The sequence below is a fragment of the Fistularia commersonii genome, chromosome 29 (assembly GCF_037954325.1).
Source record: "Fistularia commersonii isolate RoL2024-O1a breed Wild chromosome 29, RoL_Fcom_v1.0, whole genome shotgun sequence".
In the NCBI taxonomy this organism is placed as follows: Eukaryota; Metazoa; Chordata; class Actinopteri; order Syngnathiformes; family Fistulariidae; genus Fistularia; species Fistularia commersonii.
In genome coordinates, this window is record NC_141312.1 from 6776267 (window position 1) to 6800062 (window position 23796).

General features: G+C 44.5%; 2 protein-coding genes across 9 annotated transcripts; one reads left to right on the top strand and one right to left on the bottom strand.

Moving 5' to 3' along the window:
• Window positions 1-76: 76 nt before the first annotated feature.
• mcf2b (MCF.2 cell line derived transforming sequence b) lies at window positions 77-15090 on the bottom strand. Of its 7 annotated transcripts, XR_015109016.1 has the most exons (27): window positions 14846-15090; window positions 12818-12952; window positions 12621-12737; window positions 12029-12178; window positions 11809-11933; window positions 11479-11593; window positions 11241-11360; window positions 10459-10650; window positions 10178-10369; window positions 9916-10096; window positions 9657-9745; window positions 8879-8979; window positions 8709-8775; window positions 8494-8609; window positions 7816-7885; window positions 7638-7730; window positions 7408-7500; window positions 6903-7028; window positions 5565-5780; window positions 5273-5365; window positions 5068-5137; window positions 4921-4966; window positions 3620-3789; window positions 3127-3251; window positions 2910-3022; window positions 1697-2442; window positions 77-1558 (listed from the first exon to the last, which is right to left on the bottom strand). XR_015109016.1 is itself a non-coding variant. In XM_086176575.1 (26 exons), exons 1-26 carry the CDS (start codon window positions 14894-14896, stop codon window positions 2361-2363), a joined length of 2973 nt encoding a protein of 990 aa, XP_086032701.1. In that variant the 5' UTR covers window positions 14897-15090; the 3' UTR covers window positions 77-2360. The 7 variants fall into 7 exon arrangements, 6 of the variants coding, with proteins under 6 accessions (XP_086032701.1, XP_086032700.1, XP_086032699.1 ...); XM_086176575.1 differs by having other exon boundaries at window positions 77-2442; window positions 3127-3248; window positions 3620-3717; XM_086176574.1 differs by having other exon boundaries at window positions 77-2442; window positions 3620-3717.
• arr3a (arrestin 3a, retinal (X-arrestin)) lies at window positions 13245-23687 on the top strand. Of its 2 annotated transcripts, XM_086176579.1 has the most exons (18): window positions 13245-13321; window positions 15892-16014; window positions 18891-18923; window positions 19381-19411; window positions 19516-19576; window positions 20399-20443; window positions 20547-20737; window positions 20824-20883; window positions 20977-21053; window positions 21134-21269; window positions 21371-21455; window positions 21581-21653; window positions 21735-21872; window positions 22571-22654; window positions 22742-22765; window positions 22864-22913; window positions 23042-23061; window positions 23191-23687. In XM_086176579.1, exons 2-17 carry the CDS (start codon window positions 15983-15985, stop codon window positions 23044-23046), a joined length of 1125 nt encoding a protein of 374 aa, XP_086032705.1. In that variant the 5' UTR covers window positions 13245-13321; window positions 15892-15982; the 3' UTR covers window positions 23047-23061; window positions 23191-23687. The 2 variants fall into 2 exon arrangements, with proteins under 2 accessions (XP_086032705.1, XP_086032708.1); XM_086176582.1 differs by lacking the exons at window positions 13245-13321; window positions 15892-16014 and adding an exon at window positions 17289-17328.
• The last annotated feature ends 109 nt before the right edge of the window (window positions 23688-23796 follow it).

Below are 23796 nucleotides of genomic sequence, written 5' to 3' on the forward strand. Positions count from 1 at the left end.
CACACCCAACACACACACACACACACACACACATACACACACAAAACAATAACCAATAACCATGCGGGAGTCAGCGTTCAGGTACAATGAATCAATCCTGTCCTTGTATTTGAGAAAATAACAATATATACATTGCGCATCATATCACAAGCAATGATCCATCATATCAAAAAGTGCAAAATGAGCAAAAGCAGCAAACCTTATATTTTGGTGCCAAAAACGAGTGTTGAGTGCATTTGATAAAAGATAGAAAATAAAAAGTCGAATCGATTCTGCTCGGAAATGGGATAAAAATGTTCCCTCAGAGGTTATTACATTATTTCAGAGTGTATTTCACAATTTGGCCACAAGATTTACATTTATTCTGTCTCCAGAAGCAGCCAAGGGGTCAGTTATTTCTTTTATCGCTCATGAGATGTGCAAACGCATCCTGTCACCATGCAATCGGGGGGAGATGATTTATTCAGGCTCACTGGTCTCAGGGCTCTTTCCACGTCCATGTTCACACTGAGGTGACTTCCTGTATCCATCAATTATATCAACACCTCAGACTTAAAAGATTGCGGCCAAGAAATTTCTAACATTGTTTATACTGTGACTATAAACCAATCATTGCACCGCATTACCACCTAATGCAGTCATTAACCCTGTCACCTGATAGCTGAGAGAAGGCTGGGTGAGGATTTATAATCCATAAAATGACAATAATAACCCTCCTGTGGACGTGGAAGTGGGTACCCGCTGACTGGGTTTTAATTTGGGGAATTAACTGTTATTTTAAAGGTCAACAATGAAAATCCTCAGAAAATCTACGCCACGAAATACAGAAATGTCACATGTCTGATGCAAAAAGGGGACAAAATACAGCGCGGGAGATTAATATTGCCGTGTACGCCTGAGAGTAATAACATACGCGTGACATTTACAAATGTGAATCGCAGAGTATCGCTAAACATCACAATAGCCTGTGCTAATCACTTTGACCTAAATTAACACTGAAGTGACTCACTGATACACACATCGATTACATTTTCAGTGTTCAACCGCAGCATTTCTCCTCATTCGTGACTTTTTTGTCACAAATTTTCCCAAAAAGTTTCACCATCCCCGAACCCCCTCCCCAATTCAAACATGTCCTCCACCATCAATGCAAAAATGGGCATCGTGCTACATCAAGATTTGGAAACTAGCAAGTGAGACCGGCAGCGTGTAAAGAAAAGTGAGCCAAAAAAGCAAGCTAGAGTTGTCTAAGCCTTTCCACCCGGATTTCTTTGTGCACCCGGTAGAGCCGCCGTCCTGCTAGCCATTTCAGAGAACGCTGTTTTAAGGCACTTCTACATTGGCTTCACATTTACGGGTCGCTATATCGAGGTCCACCAGTAGAGAAGACGGTGCTTTAGACCAACAACATGCAGCTGTATCTAAACCTCAAACATATAAAGACTGATACAATGATAATAATAAAGCATCATCCGACAAAAATAGAGAGCAGGCTATTATTCCTCGATCGAAATGAACAGATGTGACTTCCTCCCCGGATCAGTCCCTCGTCTTCATCCTGACCAACAGCAGGTGGAGATGGTAACACATTTAAAGCTTTGCATGGTCTCGGAATTGTGGTGAAACTAGATACAGTCAGGACGACTACGATTCTATTAATACTATTTCTACACTTGTATACACTTCCTGGTCTTACCTGTCAATCATAACGTCGTATTCTACAACCTCGAACATTTTCGCCGACTATGAAACACAATCACCGCCGTGAACGTCGCTCTAGTTTCCAGTCGCTCTATCTTTATTCGCCTTTATATAAAAAAAAAGTAATCCAAACGGCGCTGGAAGGTGCTGGATGTTTGCATTTGCCTCTGAGAAGTGAAGGAGGAAAATGGTGATTGAAAGCACAAGTGAAGCTTCTGATGGTTTTTCTTCCACCTGTTTTGGCACATGAACGGTAGGTTAGGCATATGTATGAGTTCCACAGTGTTTTATATGAAAATAAAAACACTATAAGTTTTTAACACTCCTGTGAAAATGTATAAATAAACACCAAATTTGAATCCAAGTCAGAATACTGGATTGTAACCGCTGGAAAATAATAAGATAGATAGACTTGAATATCATGGGGGTCCCTCCGATGTGCTCAGTGTTCCTGCCGGTATCTTAGGTCCAAGTTCTCCGAGATGACAGCACTCAACAAGTTTGAGAAAAACTGTGCTTTGGTCTGATCGACGATCAGACGCCACCTTTTCGTCAAGATGCGAGTGGGAACAGTGCGAGGTTGATCGGGGATAAACGAGTGGGCGACATACGCAAGATGGCGAATTATAAATGATGTCATATCGCCTTCCGATTGTGTCTCAGCAGGTCTCTCCCAGAATCCTGTGCAGGTCCTCGGGTAGGACGCGCCCTTCTTCGTCACGACTCATATTCCGGACCATCCTGTGAACGCACGTCAATTTTTACCCCCTTTGAGACTTCCATAAAAACTTTTTGGAAATGAAAACTTGAACAAAATATCCATCCACACGTGGATCACTGGGTGGTAAGAATGCTGTGAATGAGTGAGTGAATGGTTGTATTTTGCCGTTTGAGGTGAATGAAAGCGTGAGTGCGATGTTTCTATATGACATGAATGAGCCAGTGAATGGTTTTATCTCTATATGATTTGTGAATGACTGAATGGTTGTATACGTGTATATGACATATGAATCAAAGGGTGAACAGTTGTATGTGAACCCCCCACCCCCAACAGTATATACAGGTTAAGCAGTATAGATCATGCAATGAATGAATGAATGGGGGTATGTGGTCGCCCATTTATTTTTATGCACTTTTATCCACACAGTATAGCCTACGGCACATATACTGTTTATAAACACGCAAATGTCAAACATGCTTCATGTTACCACAGTCCCGACGAGTCCTCGTGCAGCAGCTGGATGACGTCACCGCAGTTAAAGATGATGTCATCGGTGCTCGCCATGCTGCTTTCCACCATGACCCTGTACCTGCCCGCCACCTGGGAAACAAGATGCATATTTGCAGGGGATACATGGACATTTGAAAAGATCTCAGGACGGCGGGGTCGCCGTCAAGAACCGACCGACCGGAGAAAGGACTCACCAGAGGAGTCGGCTGATCCTCCCCGTCGTCTTCCTCCGAGTCCGATAAGTTGGACAGATCCGTGGCGCCCCAGTCCTCCAGGCCCTCGCAGATGGCCACCGAGTGCGGCGTGACGGGCCAACCTGCTGGTTTTTACGAGACGGCTGAGACGACTGCGGCGGCAGACTCATAACAAACCCATTATCTACGCTTAAGGTACACTCGGCGACGATACTTTCCATGCCTCGGCGGCTTCGAATCCACTGACTTCATAATTTGCATTACAATTTTAAGCTCCATATTTCATCAATTGGTACGCAATGGAGGGATTTTCTCTGACTTCAGGGCCTGTAATTACCAGGCTACGGCACATGATTAACTCAAATTGATTTTTCTTTTGGTTGCGTTGTCAAGATTTAAGGATCACTTTGTAAAATTCCATAAGGATCCCTCTGGAACAAGTGGAAAAAAAAGGTATTAATTGGTTGTACTACTCTTTTATTTGTCAACTCACTGCGTCGAGGCGAGTGTACCACGGTGTCTGAGTGGGCAGGGCTAGTGTGAACTCGCTCCTCCCCTCCCGGCCTGTGGGAGTGACTTGTTGCCGAAGAGCTGTGAGGGACAGGGAGACACGCTGAGCAGCCTCCCAACGACGCTCCGCCCCACGACACACACATCTGCGCACTGAACGGCACCAGCGGGAGAACGAGAAACGACCACAACGAGCAAAAAAACAAACGACAGGGACAAACATCCACCGTGTCACAAAACAAGCTCGTACTTCATCCACGTTCTGTGCATTTCGGACCTTAAGTCTCAAAAAAAAAAAAAAAAAAAAAAAAAACACATGTATTTCGGCGTCTGATTTAGGGGGGTTTCGAAGTTGCAACTCTAATATAAACCATCAGAAATCGCCGAAATATATGGTAATACTCAGAAAATAACACGGCAATACATGTGTAACTGGACTCAATTAAAAAAATCATACGTCATTTACCCTGGTTCCGCTTTATGCGCCAGACGGGTGGAGTTTGTCAGAATATATTTTGAAATTATACATCTTAATCCGAATAAATTCAGTCCCTCCCATCTTAGATGTAAAGTCAATGTATCTTTGACAAACTCAAAAAGTAGAAACTGATGAAAAAAAAGGGGGGATTATTTCATGCCCACTGACGTGCATTGATAACCTGTTAATGTAGCTGATCCAGTGTTGCTCGGGGTGACAGGGGGAATTCCACACCACGGTAAGATCAACCAACAATGATCGCGTGGTGTAAAATTCCAAACGCCAAATATTACAATATTATCAATTATTCGGACCCTGAAAGGGTCCGTGCAACGCTGCTGGTGACCCGGACGGACAAGCGGTGCTCATGCAGACATGCTGTACGTAAACAGGCCCCAACATTTCCGAAAAAGGTGTTTGTTATTGACGCTTTGAGAACCAGCACAGCAACTACAAGCTTCATCTCGGGCTAATCAATCGAGCACCGGACAAGCGGTTGCCCGGAAATCCGTCGGGATCGATGACACCGCGTGAGATGTGTTTGATCCTTAAAATCGCCAAATAAAACCCAAAGTAGGTTTGCACTTCGGAGCCAATGGCAGCATTGTGACCTTGCTAATGCTAGCTCTCAAGGCTAATGACAGTCACGCTAACACATGCATGTAAACACACCATTAAATATACCAACATGCATCGAATCGCCACTGCGAGCGCTACTTCTCTTTCGTGCATTAAACTTCAAAAATCAATTTCTGAATCGCAGTCTGGTAAGAGGTGAATGGGTGAGGTCAAGCGGAGGGCATCACCTGTCAGACATGTGGTTGTCTGAGAGAGGAAGAGACAATGCCTCATCTGAGAAAAGGGGCAGATGTCAATGCAGGACATTTAATTATAAGTAAAAATTCATTAATTGATTTGAGGAAAAAAAAAAAAAAAAACAAACAGAAGTAGACCTTTTTCCCGCTGGGATAGAATTTTTCGAATCTCTGTGAGCCAGGCCACTTTCACCTCGACTGTGGGAGCCTGGACACACACACACACACACACACACACACACACACACCAGGGTATGAGATGTGTGTCTATGAGGGCGGGTGTGAAAACGCTCCGGTCATGAGACTGAATTAAAATAAGATTTAAATGTAAAAAGCCGAACACCTGGACGAGGTAGACCACTTCTCTGCCGCTGTACCAGATTTCAAACTTCTTGACATCCCCTTTCACAGTTTCTGTGATACCAACAGCGTTCATCTGAAAAAAAAATGAGAAAAGAGTCAATCAATTCCACTTCCTTCCATTCTGAATTATCTATTGTCATAATGAACGATGATATCCCTCGAAGCTATTACAGCTAAGTGAGTTATTTCCACACTGAACACGACATGCGTCTAAGGGATGGATTCTGCTGGCAGCTGCACATTAGAGGGGCGTAAATCTGATGTCGCGTTACTCGAAGGCAGGACTTGAAGCTGTAGAAAGGCGTCCGATCGTGCGTGTCCTCGTCCCTGCGCTTGCAGAAGAGCAGGGCGTGCTCGTACAGGAACAGGTGCCGCTGCATGGGTTTGAACCTGGCCAGCTCCTTCATCCGCACCGCCGCCCTCTTGTGGCTGATCCACACGCTGAAGCCTCCCTGCATCACCACCCGCCCCAGCTGGCCGAGGTCGCCCTGTGTGTTGGGAATGAATAGACGATGAATTCATTCATTCATTCGATCATTATCTTAACTGTTTAACCTACATTCCAGGATGTTGGGGGCTGTCATTGGGTGAGAGGCAGGTTCACCCTGGACGCGATCCAGTCCGTCGTATGGTAACATAAAGAGGCATAATACCAATCACACCCTCATTCATAGGGTCTCCGATGAATGTACAGTATACCCTTGTTTTTCGCGGGGGTTACGTTCCAAAAAGAACCCGTGATAGGCAAAATCCGTGAAGTAGAAACCTTTATTTTTTTTTACAATTATTATACAGTTAAATACTCTATTATACATTGCTGCTGTCGTCCTTATGTTTTTTTCTTCCTTCTTTATGGAACGAACGGAAGATTCATTAATTCCGTAATGCCGACCTACAGCCGCATAGCTTTTACCTTCCCTTAGCATGTCCAGAAGTTTAACTTTATCTGCGATAGATAGCATCTTCCGCTGCCTTTTGGGCCCTGCTGCAGGTGCTTTTGTCGGTCCAGAGCGTTTTGTCAACATTATGGGTTTTAGAGAAACTTGAAATTGCAAGAGAATTTGCACGAACGTAATGGAAATTTGGCAAGCTGTTTTACGTACGTGTACATATTAAACTGTAATGTTATTGACGCACAGGTAGAGAAGAAGCGGAGTGACTTTTTAGCCGATCAGAATGCAGAACATAATGCACGATCCCTGCAAATCCCTGAAGTAGCGAAACTGTGAAAAGTAAACCGCGTTATAGCGAGGGATCACTGCACTGCGCATTTTTGGACGTCCGGAGGAAACCGGAGAACCTGGAGGAAACCCGAAGGAAGTAATGGAGAACATGCAAACTCCGAGCAGACAGGGCCGATGCTGGGGCCAGCCAACCTAGGACGTTCTTGCTGAAGTGATACTAAATAAATCAACAACTGGCCGAAAACTTAAGAGCAAACCCATTTTAAACTCCGAGACCGGTTTTCCGATCGGTCGTCCCCAGCTGTAAGCCGGATTCCTACATCTGTCCTTCACCTCCTACACATGTACAGAATTCACATTTCCCAAACTGAGTCGAGTTTTGACAAATTGCGGCGTACATAGTGTCTAATCCCAGCGGTCCAGTACCTGGTATCCTGTGATGGCTATCTGATGCATGGAGTCATTGACAGACTTCAGTAACTCCAGCATGGAGTCCAGGGCCTCCTTCAGCTCGCTGCGGTACTTCCTCTCTGCACAGTGTTTCAGCAGCTCCTGGATGCAGATAACAGATGTGTGTGTGTGTGTGTGTGTGTGTGTGTGTGTGTGTGTGTGTGGAGGGGGGGGCAGAGAAGATGATGGGGGTTAAGCGTTTTAACAACAGCCGCTTGCGCAATTGTCTGCATGCAGGTTAACGCCCGACTGTCTGCAGCTAATTTATTTTGATCGATGGCGTCCACCTGTCCTCACCTTACTGTTGACTCTACGAGTCATTGCCCCCCCCCCCCCTCCCCCATGCTTCCCCCAATCTTACTTCAATCTCACCCCTGGCCTTTTTTTTGTCTTGTTTTCCGACCAATAGTAAGATATATTGATACAGATGTGATTACGCTCAGCGCGACATAAATACTCCCTCTTCTCAAAAGTAGGGCACCTTGAGGAGCAGCTGGTACTTGGTGAGGCGCTGCACCGGCTTCAGCAGGTACGAGTCCAGACCAAGTTTGTGGTCCAGCTTCTTCTGGCACTCCTAGGAAAGAAGAAGAGACAGAAGAGAGAGAGAGAGAGAGAGAGGGGTTTTCTATTCTTCTCTGTTGAAAGAAAACAGTGCTTCTTAAAAAAACGCAATCACATCATCAACATATCGATTTACAGGTGAATCAGGACCTGAAAGAAGGGGGAATCGGAGCACTGTCTCCATAGCAACTCCGAGCGTGGCTTGTTCTGGCAGTAACGCTCGTACACCTTGAACTTCTCCCTCTATTCACCCACGGAAAAGAAAAGGAAAACTTTAAGGGTCGTGGCAGGGGAACGCCACCTCCTACAGCCGCTAATCTTTCCTCACCCGCTGCAGGAAGCAGGCCCCCACCCTCTCTGGCGTCTCGAGGCAACCCTGCAGATCCTGGAGGAAAATCCTGGAGGGGCGAAGGAGTGACGAAGATGATGAGAAACCAAAATGCCAGGTTTGAGTACATGCATTTTGTGTAGTAGCTATACTTGTGGGGACCTGTTTCAGACTTGGCTATTGGGTTTGAATTGGGTTTAGTTTGCCCACCCTAGCTGTCATTGGGCGAGAGGCAGGGTTTGCCCTGGAACGGGTGCCCGTCAAACACGGGGCCACATTTACAGATAAATGACCATTCACACTTCTGGAATTCTGCAATTTAGGGTCTCCAATGAACTTATTGTGCGTTTTTAGACTATGGGAGGAAACCGGAGATGGTGGAGTAAACCGGAAAGGCATCAAACCGGGGACCTGGGGGGCTCAAGTTGTGACCTGCGCTTGAATTCCACCCCGGCCTACTTTCAGTTTATTGTAAATATGGGTTGAGACTTTATCCTGTGTTCTAAGTCCAGGTCCTGTTTTCTGTTTACAAACCTGGAAGCGAACCCTGGTCAATTGTAAATAATCAGAACTACTGGCTTCACAAACTGGTGCTGCCCTTTTTTTTTTTTTTTTTTTTTTCATTTTTGTAGTCCCACAAAAACAGCTCTGCATGTGTTTGCGGCTGGCGCCCATTGCCTGCTGTGGAACTGATAAATCTCTGGCATGTTCCCGAACAGAACATCCTTCTGGCTGCGCAGAGCCAAGGGAAGAAGATTAGACATGGACGGGTCTTCCATCTCTGCTCTGTAGCCCTGAGGAGAAGAGAAGATTCGATTTATAAGGGTTTACCGCCATGTTTTTTTGTTGTTTTGAGTTGAAAACCTAAAAAGGGCGACTTAGAAGAAGCTCACGAGCAGGACGGAGAGCAGCTCGTCCACGTAGATCCTTTCTGTGGCAATGAGCTCCTTCATGATGTGACTGGAGAGACCAAAAATGAAGGAGGAGAGTCACACCCCCAGCCTTTTCATTTTAAGCTATAAAAAAGTTGTTTGTTTTTGTTTTTTTTTCAGTGTTTGCTCACCGCGTGACTTGCTCCGGATTGTCCTCGGCCTCCGAATCCGTGTCAGGGCTCGGGCCATACAGGCAGCTGCGGTTGCCTTGGTAATCGTGCATCACCTCGATCTGACAGGAAGGGAGTCTTTGGTGAGGTTAAATTCTCTGTAAACAAAGCATCCTCCTCTTTCCTGTCGTTTTATACAAAGACACGCATGCAACCTCAATCAATATATAAAATGACTATAATTTTTAGACTTTGATAGATAATTGTAGGATAGGCAGCCCCTTTCCCACTCTTGTCATATTGTATTTTGCAAATAGTGATTCAATCGAGCTGCATCGTGTGAAAACACTGTTTGTCGCTGATCCTATGTTTTACAGCAGGGGAAATCTGAAGTCTGTCCGTCAGCGGACAAACGAGGTCAAAAAGAAACGTTTCCATCGATTTGCTCTTTTAACTGCTCTGCATTTGTATTTGTGAAACAATGCAGTTTGTCTCTAAAAAAAAAAAACAACCTAAAAAACAGAATTGGAAATCTTTAATCCGCTGGTTTGGTTATGTCTCCAGAGGCCGCGCATAATCGTGACTGTGCTGAGCCGGATTTTGAGTAGGGTAATGTGGACGACATGTGCTCGACGTCCTGCAGGATTGTCTCACACGGTTGTGGGTCAGGAGGAGTTGCAGTGTGTAACTTCACCACTGGGCGTCACTAGAACAACCCCGGGACAAATTAGTCGGAAGCGCAGGTCCAAAAATATATGAACGCTCGCTCACACAGAGACACACACACACACACACACACCTTACGCTGGTTGTTGTTTCTCCTCGCCGCTCGCTTGCCGGGCAGAAGGTCGAAGGAAAACTTGGAGTTGAGAAGGTTAAAGTCCACACCTGCGGGGTAGGAATTGCATAAAACTGAAATCATGGCGCTAAATCAATCAATCGATCAAATCGACGATTTTTTTTTTCCATTTGTTGTTGATGTAGTTCCACTGTTGACGCTTCTCTGAAATCCTTCGACGGAGGAAGAGGAGAATGTGGAGCAGTTTGACGGATCGTACCATGTTTGGGGGAGAAGAGGGGTGACTTGCAGCGCTGCAAGGTTGTGTCAGGCTCGGGCCGCGGGGCCACGGGCTGGATGGGCCTGACACGCACGTCCGCTAGCTTTCTCAGACATTGCACTCTGTTCCTGATCATGGACTGCATGGAGTTCAGCTTCTCCGTTACCATGGTGATTTGTGACTGTGAACAAAAAAAAAACAGAGCGGGAGTCGAGGCGAGACTTGCACAGCAGCGTTCATAGTCGACAGAAGCGCGCGTTACCTGGAGGTGCGGGGAGAGAATGGCCTCAAACTCCAGGCTGAGAGAGTCCTGGTTGTTCTTCAGGGCCGGTGGCGTCCTCTCCTGGTGAGAACTCAGATACTGCAAGGCCTCTTGAGCTCCTTCCTTTGTTTGGAATCGATCCACCATCTGACTCGCCAGCAGATAAGCCCCCTCGTCACACCACCGCAGAGCCTGCGGGGGACGATAACGGGAAGCGGCCCGATTGTAGGGATATTCCGCTTGATATTGCGCTCGAATGTGAAACGTGCGGATGTCTCTACCTCCTCGAGACGGAGTAGAAGGTCCCTCGCTCGGGTGAGCGACGCCCGCTTGGTGCGTATGGCGTTCGTGATGACGTCGCAGTGATGCCGTAGCTCGTTGCAGCGTTGGATGATGAGTGCCAGGGCGTAGTGGTGGTTCGCCGCCAGCTGGTGTCCATGAAGGATCACCATCTGGGCGTGGGCCATCTCCTCCTGATCCACAAAATGAGCCTTTTTCAGTTCATCGTAGAGAATCCGGTCATTAAACGTATGCAGCTTTCCTTTGACATCACCTGAAGCGATATGTATCATCCCTAAGAGCTGTTCATGTGTAATGACACCTTTATAAAGCATTGCTTCAAATATACACTTTCCTTATCCCCGGCCCATTTAAATGACTGTGTTGGGAAATGAAACGCACAAATCGTTTAAATTAAATCACCTTGAAGTTAAAAACATATGTTTTGCCAGGAAGTACGTTGAAAAAAAAACAATTGCATAGATTTCTCATCTGTCGTCAGCTGTTTCAAGATTTAAACTTTTTTCCCCTTCCTTTTTGCTTCATAAAATCTATTTCTAAAAAAATAAAAAATAAAAAAATAGATAAACAATAACTTCCAGTTAATATAATTAGACAAAGTCTAATAGCATGAAATTTATTACTGATTATATTATTTATACGGGGAAGAAAGGAATATTGGGGACCTCACAGACATTTTTTTTTCTGTTGTGTAAATTCAGTGTGTCTCCCCAAGTGTGTGTGTGTGTGTGTCTGTGTGTGTGTCTGTGTGTGTGTATCTGACCTGCGCGTGAATGTCCAGCGTCTCAAGATCAGCCAGCAGTTGTTGTGTTTGAATCACCGTGGTCCCGACCGACGCGATGGCCTTCTCTTGAGCCGAGAGCCTCTCAAGATCTTCCTCCGTCTGCACGCACAAGTACAAACACACACACACACACACACACACACACACACACACACACACGTAGATATGTAGAGGACAATATGATTGCCCGAGACACGTGAACAGCGCTGGTCGCCACCTGCTTGAAACTGATTTCGTAGTGCATCAGCTGGAGGTACTGCTGCAGCTTCAGATGGTGTTTCTCGAAGAAGCCATCGAACGCCTCCTCCATGTCTCGGAGCTGCGAAAGGAGCCTACAGGACCAATGAAAGCGTTTTTATTATTAAAAAAAACATGTTAACATATGTTTTTGATTAACATATGAAAATATTTTATTATTAATATTTGAATATAAGCGATGCATTTTTTTTCTGCCCGTAACTGATGTGGAACAGCATCAGCTTATTGAAAAAAATTGAAAAACCGAGCGAAATATCAAACATATTTATATTCTTGGTTATTCCAACACCTCTGAACAGTGTCAATATCTGCTTGTATGTCTCCGTCCTCCGCTACGTCTTTCTTCGATGCTTTGACGGTCTCAAGGTTGGATAGGAGCAGGCGTCCTTCTTTCAACACACCCCGGATATCATCCTGTGGAAAAGGGGAAAAGCTAAAGGCATCATGAAATCATGCAGAATAAAAAAATCCGGAGGAGAAATAAGATATGAGAAGACGAAGGGGAGAACCTTCATCTGACGGTATCGGTGTGTGTGTGAGCTGAGCAGGTACTCGATGGAGCTTGCGTCATCCGGCAGCTCGGTTTCGGAGAGCTCTGATCCGAACACCTGCAGCAGCTGGGCGATCTGCTTTACCGTCACCGCGAACTTTTCAATTGACTGCGGGGACACACACACACACACACACACACATGCACACACATGTGTTTCATTTGTAAGGGTGCAGGTTCTTCTTCACAGAAAATGCTAATGGAAGTTAGTGTTATAAATAGTGTTTTCAATGCGGCTTAAGGAAAAAAGGTTCAACAAAAAAATAGAGAAGATGGATTTTCTTAAACCAGAATCATTTCTTTAAAAGGCAAGCAATGTTACCTTGAATTAACTCATCTCTAAAAGTAATAGTTTATTTAAAAATGTCCAACCTGGGTTGCTAAATTTTATGTTGTGATCCCAGTTATGTATGAAATACGTAAACAAACAAGGCACCTCACAAGTCGGCCACTAGAGGGCGCTGTATCCCACCCAGTGCTTTTTTCAGGCTTTCAATTATTTTATTTTTTTTAAATCCAAGGATTCATTTGTCTAGGGTGATGGAGGTTACCGTGCGGAGGAAGATCCAGTCGCTGCGACAAAACTCCACTTTTCCTGCAAACTCTGATGTCAGATGGTTTTCATCGATGTAGCGCAGCAGGTCGCCCACCGAACGCAGCATCATCACCTACAAGAGGAGTGTGAGTGGTGTTTTTCTTTTTGCCTGCATCGGTTTTAAACGTGGGTGTTTTTCAAACCGCCACTCACCGGCATCTTTAACAGGAAGTCATCCTGGCTGAAGCGAAAGCCCAGGTCGGTGCTGGAGGACGGGCTGGGGGTGGAGCTTAACAAGCTGCCAGGGTGCAGCACCAGGACCAAATGCAGGTTGCCTGGAAATGAAGTCTGAAATTAGAAGGAAAGATTGTTACAGATGACCTATATGGATTTTTATGATAGTTTTGTAAGATATAACCGTTACACCTACGAGTTATTGCATTCATCCGTGTTTATTTTCCAGTTATACATCATGAGGGACTCATAAACCTATTTTGTGTAACACCATCACCAAGCAGGAACTCACATCTTGTACACCTTGCATATCACCTCGTTACATTTGATCAAATCCTTGTTTTAACAGGTCGAGCATGAAGACCCCACACAGGAAGTCAGCTGAGAGATTTCTCAGAGGAAACATCTCAGTATCCCGGTTCCCGGTTATTCGATACTAATGACGATTGTTGCCGGGATGAGGAAAACAATCCAACAGTCACGGTATGAGCTTCCTCCGTAATATCAAAACCGACATGTCAAATGCCGTAAGCTCACCCTGCAGAGGGATATCCCATGATGCACATCTCTTATTCTTTTCTCTCGTCCTATCCTGTCTACGCTCGCGTCCCTTCATCAATGCATGATAGTAAGGTCATATCGCCTCCTTTCGGTTCTCTCATTTCACATATTCCCAGTGGGCGTGGCTTGATCTATTGCAGCGGTCCTGCCAGGCGCTGGCAATTATTATTTCCTTTATGAATATTATAGCTGCTATTGTATCACGTCAGCTATTAGCATGTAACTGTTAGCGGTCTCAGTCTCTCTCTTTCTACCTCAACCGGTCGAGGCAGAAGGTCGCCGGCTGGGATCTGCCAAGTTGTTTCCTGTTGCCGAACGCTCGCTCATAAGGGGAATGTCGGGTTTCTGTCGATAATGGTGTTGTGATTCGGCAGCGTGTGAAAAAACCTCGTTTCTAGTCCAATCCGGGCACATATGATATTAACGTTACGCTGCAAGGCGTCAATTTTTTTGCAACGCATTTTCCCCAAGACCGAAACAACCAACAAAACAAAGCTTTTAGCTAATTTTGCACAGAGATATATATAATCACAGAGTAAACCGATCCACAGAAAAGGACAACAATCCGCCACCCTGGTTCACAGGGGGGAGGGGTCGAGTCAGACTCGACGACAGATTGTTGATAGTCATCCCGTCGACCGGAGCGCCGGCGCTCTGTGCATCAGCATCTCTCGGCGTCAGTCAGAGGAGTCTTTAACCCCCTCGGGCAGGATTCAAGCCAGCCGGTCAAACAGAGCGCTGCTCAACCTCGGCCTCCCCTCGTGTTACTGACACGTCTAAGTTGCTCACTGAAAGACCTCAAGAGGAGACTTTCACGTCTAACAAAGGCCTCCTCCTTCTCCTCCTCCACCTACTGGCTGAGACTGAGGGAGCCGGGAAAGGACACGCCGGGCATGAAGGCGCATTGTGGCTGATTCAGCATTTTAGGAAAACGCCAAACTTTGTCAACGCCGACGATTACCCCAGGGGTTTATTCGGGGGATATGAACCGCGCCGAGCCTGATTCCGATAAATATCGATCTTGACAAAGAGTACCGGAGGGAATAACCTTGAGGTTGTGACCAGAAAAAGCAGGAGGTTTCTTCTGCATGCTCCTTTTAGACGCAGCGGGAGGTTAGGAGACACAAATTCCCCCGATGTGTTACACAAAGCTGCTTAACTTGGGAGCACTTGTCAGACTGCAGACTGAGGATGTCTGACTCTTTCACCTGCAGTGTCCAGACACACACACACACACACACACACACACACACACACATGCGTGTCACACACGTGTGACTGCATGTCCGTGTTGCCTTCACGTTCAGCCTGTGTGTGTCGCAGCGATGAAGTCCTGCAGACAAAAAAAAAAAAAACCCTCTTCCTCCTCTTTGCTGCAGTGTCCTTGCGAAGCCTCCATCACATCCTCCTCATCCTCACCCCCCCCCCGCAATCGGCGGAGCTTACCGCGGCCCGACGCAGACGGGGGAAGCCCCGCAGCGGGTTGGACTCGGCCATGGCTCCGGGCGCCTCCCCTGTCGTCCCGGTTCTCTCGGCGGCGTCGTCGGGATCGTGCAGCCGCAGCGACCGGCACAGTTATCCCGCCCCGCAGTGTCCGGAAGGGCCGGGCGACGCGGTGTGCGCGCCTCCGTGCACACACTCCTGCTGCATGCCAGGGCGGGCTGTTTCACACACACACACACACACACACACACACACACACACACACACACACACACACACACACACACACTTGACGTCAAAGACCAAATAAGTTGCTCCACAGCTGCAATGCACAAATATCCATCTTTAAGTGAAATTGCATTGGAAAACAAAATCGAACCAGAATATTACGGCCTGCAGCTGCAAGAACAAGCATGGTGGGCATTCTCGGAGCGAAACAATCGTTTCCTGTTTTTATTTATCTATTTTTGAATGCATTAAAACACACGTGATAGACAAAAGAAACCGCAGGATCGTCATAAACTGAAATTTTGGGCAAAGCTGCCTCATGTCGCTCTGCGACCACTAGATGGTGCAACAAATCCACCGAGTCATGATGCTGTCACCTGGAATTTTATTTTTTTATCAAACTTTTTATCATGTTATAACAAAGGACATGGAGAGAATAAAGAAATGGCATCATGGGATTAAAAATACAAGTGTGTTCTTCGGGCACAGGGGAATAAAAGGACATTAATGCTGTTTCGATTTGGAATTAAATGCAAACATGCTGTGAGCAGATGCTAAAATCTGTCATCAGTCTCTCTGTCCAGTTTTCTTTGTCTGTGATTGCACATTAAAAAAAAAAACTAGAATCCAATATGTTTGTTGTTTGTCCAACGCCATATTGATAAATCTAAACAAATAATTGACTTTAACATACTCGTACGTCATTGTTATGTCATACTGAGATAAATACTCCATCAGATAAAATAATGATAGATAAAAAAAAATAGATAAATCTTCATAATCTTTACAAAAGCTCTTGAGAAACTCTTTTTTTGTTCCAGGTGCACCGAGTAATCTTTGTGCCACCCGGAAAGCCGACAGAGCGGAGATCGCTCGGTCGATCTTGCCAAGGTTCTCACTCACGCCTCAATCATGAGATTTCCACCGCAGCTCCCTTTAGTAAAGTAAGTAAAAAAGTAAAAAGGTTAATCTGTATGAAATATTAGAAATACATTTGTTACGTTGGAAATGTGCACATCAAGCAACGGAGCAAATACCATTCAAGGGATCCGGGGCATCGTGGCCGTCTCTTCCTCTGAGGCGGCTATCTATTTGTTTATCAAGTTTTTGGGATTGAAAAACCGGGATATCAAATCGAACTAGTTCCTAGTCGCGATAGATTATGAATCTTTGTCGAGTGTGTACGTTTCGGGACCGGCCGTGAGTTCCTGATTATGCCGTCTCGAGTGTGTCCCAAAGGTCAAGAGGGAATCCTCGAGGAGATCGGGCCTAACCTTTGGCACGCCGCTGAGACGTTATTTAATAAGGCCATTTATTCTTAAATCCCAGTCGATGCTGCCACCGACTGGGTTTTAGACCATTAGTGACAAGTGAAACATTTTTATAAGGGAATTAGCCTTTTATATAATATACGCGCCATAAATACATATTGCAAGTCATATTGTTTTGATCATACGCAGCTTATTATGATTCAACAATTCGTATGAATCCAAATTATTGGTTTCTCAACCGCTTTGATTGGTCTGGGTTGAAGGAGCTTTGGAATTAAACATTTTGACGGAGCAGAGCAAATTCTCTTCTTGCATTTCCTGGTTTCCGACTTACTGGACTCCGACAAACAGCACTGGGTGGCCCGAACGTGTGTGTGTGCGTGTGTGTGTGTGTGTGCGTGTGTGTGTGTAGGTGTCGGGGTTTCCACTGCTCTTGTATGCAGATTAAACACGAGGAGTCCCGCTTTAAAACAAATTCCCCACACAGTCTGATCCGGCTAATTATAGCAGTTCTAAAAATCCAGAGCCGACACATGACCGTCATCATTACATCAGGACGCACTCCCGTAAGAAAGTTTGCGGAAAGAATAAAAAAATTACAAAAATACAAGAATTTGCTTTCCTTTGGCGTTGAATCCCAATTTCAAACCGACTACAATTTCACAACTTGGACCTTTTGGGAGACTCGGAAGTTTGCAGAGACACAGAAGTTATAATCGGACTGCGACCAAAGCTATGTCAAGAAGGTTGTAAGTCCGTCCCTTCTTATTTAGTACGCCGGTATATTTAAACCTTTTGTAGTCCAAAAAAGCTCCCCACTGATTGACTAACGGGATTAAGAGGCAGGCAACGACAGCAATAATGAAGCGGTTAATTCCAAATGATGCCCGAGGGGAGGCTGAGGGTATAAAAGCCGGGGTGGCTGCCCGCTGCACTCCGCACATCCATCCACACACTCCGACAACAACACCCGGCTGCTGGGACAAGGTAAGACTCGAGTAGAGGGATGGGAGGAGAAAGACAATGAAAGAAAAAAGATAATAAAGGTCTTTTGTTGCCGGTGTACTTACCCAGGGAATGGATTTCACTCCATGGAGTCAGTCGATGGTCGGTTTATTACTGCTTTCATTCACAAGGCCATTGGTTTCTCCGTGTTGGATCACCGTGGTTACCGCAGCCTGAACTCGACTGCCGAAAATGTGCCCCGATTTTGATTTTGTGAATCACGATTGTATGGATTGTATTCTATGATGATTTGGTCTTTTCAATCGAAATGATTAAAAGAACAAAACTCTGTTTAGTTCCATTGAATCCATCTGGAGAAAAGGGGTTGAAATGTATGAAAAGGGGTGTTTATGGATAAATATACACCCTGTTGAGACAGTTTTAATTTGTCATTTTTCATATTTAATGTGGCCAACTTCAGGACTTTTGGGGGAAAACCTCATAATTAATATTATTGGAAATTTCCAAAAAGCAAAAAACCTGCTGCTCTGCTTGATGGTGCAGGTTTGCATGCCAGAAGGGGTGTATTTATTTTTTATGAACCTTAAAACCGACCTTTCCCCTATTGGGCTGCTGCATCGATTGGAGACAATGCACCGGTTGGGTTACCATTGCAAGGAAGGGATTTCTAGTCGAGCAGAGAGGTCCGTTTTAATGCAAGTTCATCCAAACGGACCAAATGAGGGGTATTTAATCCAGATTACAAGTGCAGACCGCAACCTGAGAGAAAGGGGGTGAGATAGTTGGGGAGAGATTCATATATTGAGGAGAAATAGAGAATCAGGTTTAGACTGACTGATTTTATTCAATCAACAGTTTTCACATTGACAGACGCGCAACCAAGAATTTAACTCCGAATTTAATCCGAGGTCTTGGGTGTTTCCAATTAAAAAATTGTTTCTGCATGGTTGGGAGGAACATCACCTATTTACAGTCTCACCCATCGGGATGCTGACGATGCTAAATACTCACGGGTGATGAAATAGTGCGAAAAATGAAACGGTGATGCTGAGAGTCACGATACGTTAGTGAAAACGCTCGCTGAACTCTGATTTAAAAAGAAAAAAAAAACAACGCTCTTAGCGGTTTGATCCTCATTACAGAGCTATAGAGGGCCGCTCTTTGGATTTAGCATCTCTTAAACTCCAGGAATACTATAGCGAGCTAGTGAATGGGTTTGATCCATTTAACTGTCCTTTAATAGTTGACTCAATCCAAGATTTTGGCACCGTGGGGCAACACGCTGTGACATAATCATGTGCCCGGGGTAAATCCGTGTGTCGGATGGAGGTGGGGGGGTCATTGGACGATACAGAATGATGCCGAACAGCCTTGGGCTTGCCCCCGCGCTGATGTTTTAATCGCATCGCCAGGGAGGATTAACCTCCCTCACCCTTAAAACAAAAACTTTACTCCGGCCACTGACGGCTGATGATGGATTAGCGTCTTAATTCTGACCTCTGCCCAATAGTGTGACCACTTGCTAACCTGTACTGTCGCCCCCCCCTGCCCCATCCCACCCTGTACCCTCCTCCCTTCCCCAGGAGAACACACCGGAGGCACCCAAACATGTCCAAGTAAGTGCCGGATCTCCCCAAAAGTGATGTTTCTTAAACTGAATAAATATCATTGCCGTGTGTTGTGAAACTTTGGGGATTGGCACAAGGGTTGGGGGGGGGAGTTATCAGAGATCACACAGGTAATCAGCTATTTAGGGAGCCTGTCACACCATTTGTAGCTGCCTCACCTGGGCCAACTTCTCAATCCGGGCACAATGAGGTAAAGCTGCTCCCCACTTAGCTGTTCCTAACTGGATAGAGGAGGAGAGGGGATTACTGGGCCTTCTGTTACCCGTCAAGACATCTGCCTTGACCTCCCGCCGTCATTCTTTTTATCTCGTTAATCCAAACAACTACATTGGGAGGGATACGCACTCGCACACACACACACATACATATACGCTACAATGCACAAAAGCTAAGAATACTCTAAAACATCTGTTTGTCTACCTTTCTCCTTGCCGCTACCACGCAGAGTGTTCAAAAAGACCTCTGGCAATGGAGGGGTAAGCTCACACTTCTTATTTCCCCCCGGTTGTCTATTTTTTCTTTTTCATTTCAAATTAAAAGAGGAAAATGGAACCCTGTAATCCCCTTTTCTGCCCCACAGCTCACCCTCTACCTGGGCAAGAGAGACTATGTAGATAATGTGAGCAATGTGGACCAAGTTGGTACGTATCTCCCTCAGTGTGTATGCATGTCTATCAATCTATCTACACATACATACATACATACATACATACATACATACATACATACATACATTTATCCATGCATACATACATAGATATATACAAACATACACACATACATATATGCATGCATACAGACATACAAACATGCAATACATGGATAAATGCATGCTTGCTTGCATACATACATACAAACAGTACATAAAGGACTGTCTCAGAAAATTAGAATATTGGGATAAAGTTCTTTATCTTCTGTGATGCAATTACAAAAACAAAAATGTCCTTCATTCTGGATTCATTATAAATCAACTGAAATATTGCAAGCCTTTTATTGTTTTATTATTGCTGATTATGGCTTACATCTTAAGAAAAATCAAAAATCCTATCTCAAAATATTAGAATATCATGAAAAAGTGTTTTTTGTTTTTGTAATTGCATTACAGAAGATAAAGAACTTTATCACAATATTCTGATCTTCTGAGACAGTCCTGTACATGCATGCATGCTTGCATACATGCAGTACATTCAAAACATACAGAACATATAGTACATGCAGGTCATAGATACATACATATAGACATTCATACATAAATGCATACATATATATGTGCATACACACATACATAAATGCATCCATGCATACATATATACATACATACATACATACATACAAACATGCAGTACATACAGTACATTCAAAATATACATACATACATACATACATCCACATGCTTATGCATGTATGTGTGTGTATGGGGGTGAATGGTTGTGTGTTAACATGCCTGTAATTTATTGCCCCAGATGGCGTTGTAAAGCTGGACACAACAAACTTTGGATCCCGAAAAGGTAACATCTGCCGTTCCCCAGCACGGTACTCAGCGTGGCCCGAAAAGGAAGCGTGAAATACTCTGCAGTGCATATAGCGACTGTGCTTGTGCGTGTGTGACAGTGTTCGTGCAGCTGGCGTGTGCTTTCCGCTATGGCAGCGATGACCTGGACGTGATGGGCTTGTGCTTCAGGAAGGACATCTGGATCCAGTTCGTCCAGATCTACCCGGAGAGCCACAAGCCCACGCTCACACCCATGCATGAGACCCTGCTGAAGAAGGCCGGGGACAACACCTACCCTTTCTCTTTTGAGGTAGGACTGCAGACACTCATTCCGCAATGTGGAATATATCATCGCGCCGCAATTTTCTTAGATATTCTTCTACTGTTTTGGTTTAGATTCCCAGCAAGCTGCCCTGCTCGGTGTCCCTGCAGCCTGGACCCGATGACAAGGGGAAGGTGAGCCTCTCGGTCCTTCTACGGGAGCCAAAAAGGAATGCCATCCCGAGCGAAAGAAAAACATCGGCTTTTTGCTTTTTCCCGTCTACGCAGGCCTGCGGTGTAGATTTCGAGATCAAGACCTTCCTCGCCATGGAAAAGAACAACCCGGACGAGAAGATCGAAAAGAAGTGAGTCGATTTTTATCTGTGTCTTTCTTCGCCCGTCGTCTGGCATGACCGCCGTCCGACATCCTCCCTTCCCATCCCAGGGACACGGCTCGCCTTATCATCCGGAAAATCCAGTACGCCCCCTCCCAGCTGGGCGAGGGGCCCAAGGCCGACATCTGCAAAAGCTTCATGATGTCGGACAAGCCCGTTCACCTGGAGGCGTCGATAGAGAAAAATGTACAGTACAGCTTTATCTCGTGAAAGTGCTTGTACTTTGAAATAGTCCTCTTTGGTAATCTAACACGGGGGAACCGCTGAAGTTGTTTTATTGGTTGCAGCTTTACTTCCACGGGGAATCCATCCCCATCAAAATCAAGATAAACAACGAGAGCAACAAAACGGTCAAGAAGATCAAAGTCAGCGGTGGGTAGCACTGGTTTTACAACTGGATAACCCTGAGCATGTTACTGAAATATCTATTCATATATAAGTCTTAAATTCTCTCCCTGTCTGTGTCTGTTTCTCTCTCCATACATTGTCTTGCTCAGTTGACCAAACCACGGACATCGTCCTCTATTGCGCCGACAAATACAGCAAGACTGTCTTTATCAAAGAGTTTGGGTAAGAGGACGAGATATTTGTGCAAATATTAAAAATGGTAATGTAGTTCAATAATCAAGGTGTTTGGTTTTTGCCCCGCAGAGAGACAGTGGAGCCAAACGGCACCTACGACAGTTCTCTAAGCATCATGCCGTTGCTGTCTGAAAACAAGGAGAAAAGGGGCCTGGCGCTGGACGGACGGTTGAAAGACGAGGACACCAACCTGGCCTCCACCACTATGTAAGCTGACGAACTGAGTTTTTTACTACTACGTCGGTGGTGGAGGAATTACCCAAATATCTCAAGCAATCGAGCCAAAACTCTCTTTTAGAAATACTAGCGTTCAAGTAATGGTGCTCGATTTAAAAATATGGAAGTATTATCACTGAAAAGCGATTATTTCATGAAAAAGATAGTTATTCTATAATATAATATAATATAATATAATATAATATAATATGATATAATATAATATAATATAACATAATATAATATAATGTAATATATATGTTTATTATATTATATCATGTTATATTAATGCATAGTATTATATTATATTGTACTATGTTACTATATAATATAATATCATATTATATAATATAATATGATATTGTATAATATTATATAATATAATGTAATATATGTTATATTATATTATATATATAATATAATATCATATTATGTTATATTAATGCATAGTATTATATTATATTGTACTGTGTTACTATATAATATAATATCATATAATTTTATGAATTACATTATGCTGTGGCAGAGTGGAGTTGTAAATAAAATATTTGTGTCAAAAAGAGTAGGGAAATACACAACAGGCGGTACGTTCTTTCCATTACTGGATTATATGGAGTTTTTTTAAGTTAACAGTAGCTTAACTTGTGCCTTTTCATCAGTCTAATCCTTGTAATTCCTCCTCTCCACAGTCTGCAGCAGGGAACAGAGAAGGATGTGCTTGGAATCCTGGTCTCTTACAAGATTAAAATTAACCTGATGGTGGCTGGTGGAGGGTGAGTGTTGGTCTGCGTGGAAAATGTTGACGTAAGTTGACGCAGGGCATACAAACAGATGTTAATGTTCCTCTCTCCATCTCGCAGCCTGCTCGGGGGCCTCACTTCCAGGTGAGAGTTGTCTTACTGGCGGCAATGTTGATCGGCAGTACGCTCCCATTTCCCGTTTCTGTCTAACTCGTGGTTTTTCTGTTTTAATTTGACCCCAGTGATGTCACAGCGGAGCTGCCGCTGATCCTCATGCACCCCAAGCCTGAAGGTGATTTCTATTGATCCGCATAGATGGTTTTATCTGTATTTCTGCTGCCCATCTCAAAAAACACCATAGGTTGACCCCTCAATCTGCTCCTTATCTCTTTTGCATTAATGCTCCTCCAAACTGAGCAGAGTAAAGGCTGTGCATCAGTGTAAGTTGGGAACAATACATTTTTTGCATGATTTCGTGTAGATGCGCTCTGCTGACTGTGCTTCTCCGAGACAATGTGCCCTGGGGAGGATGTGCCCGAATGCGTTTTTTTGTTTTTTGTTTCTTCCAGAGAAGACGTTACAGTGGAGTTTGCGAAGACACCCACATAAGGACAGAGGGACACCAGAAGGAAAAGCAACACGGGAAAAAGGGAAACGTTAATATGAAGGAGGATCACAAATGTGCAACTCAGCCTTGGAGCGCGGCCGAACACACTCTTTGCATACATAACATCATTCCTCACACATTCTGCTGTATTGTTTTTGTGTCATTTATTGTTTTCAGGATTTATTTTTTGGGATGTATTAATGGACGTTAATTGACTCAGTTGGTGAAAGGATGACCGACACTTAGCAGGTAAAATGTAGGAACTCACTAGAAACATAGGGAGTTAAAAATATGAAAAGGAAAACATTGGGAGTTTGTGAAATGGGAAAACGTAGAGGATGAGCTTGAAAACATTGAAGCTCCAGTATTCTGGACGATCATGAAACACCATCTTATCCTTCGCTTGAGCATCTCATATACAAGGAAATCAAACTGAATAAAAATCGAAAACTTGTAAAAACAGAATGATTGCGTTGTGAGATTTTTTTTTTTTTGTTCCTGTGTCTGCTCATGTATTTCAACAACTATTGCGATGGGGACCGCTGATAGCTGTATTTCTTTTATCCCA

What these genes read in the sequence shown, in the direction of transcription:
- arr3a (XM_086176579.1), top strand. Translation starts at nt 15,983, where the DNA reads ATGAGATTTCCACCGCAGCTCCCTTTAGTAAA. An exon ending in GAGCAATGTGGACCAAGTTG is followed by an intron (nt 19,577 to 20,398) that starts GTACGTATCTCC and finishes TTATTGCCCCAG; the next exon opens with ATGGCGTTGTAAAGCTGGAC. An exon ending in CTGATGGTGGCTGGTGGAGG is followed by an intron (nt 22,655 to 22,741) that starts GTGAGTGTTGGT and finishes TCCATCTCGCAG; the next exon opens with CCTGCTCGGGGGCCTCACTT.
- mcf2b (XM_086176572.1), bottom strand. Translation starts at nt 14,896, where the DNA reads ATGGCCGAGTCCAACCCGCTGCGGGGCTTCCCCCGTCTGCGTCGGGCC. An exon ending in GGGCCTGCTTCCTGCAGCGG is followed by an intron (nt 7,731 to 7,815) that starts GTGAGGAAAGAT and finishes GTGGGTGAATAG; the next exon opens with AGGGAGAAGTTCAAGGTGTA. An exon ending in AGGATCAGCCGACTCCTCTG is followed by an intron (nt 3,023 to 3,126) that starts GTGAGTCCTTTC and finishes CTTGTTTCCCAG; the next exon opens with GTGGCGGGCAGGTACAGGGT.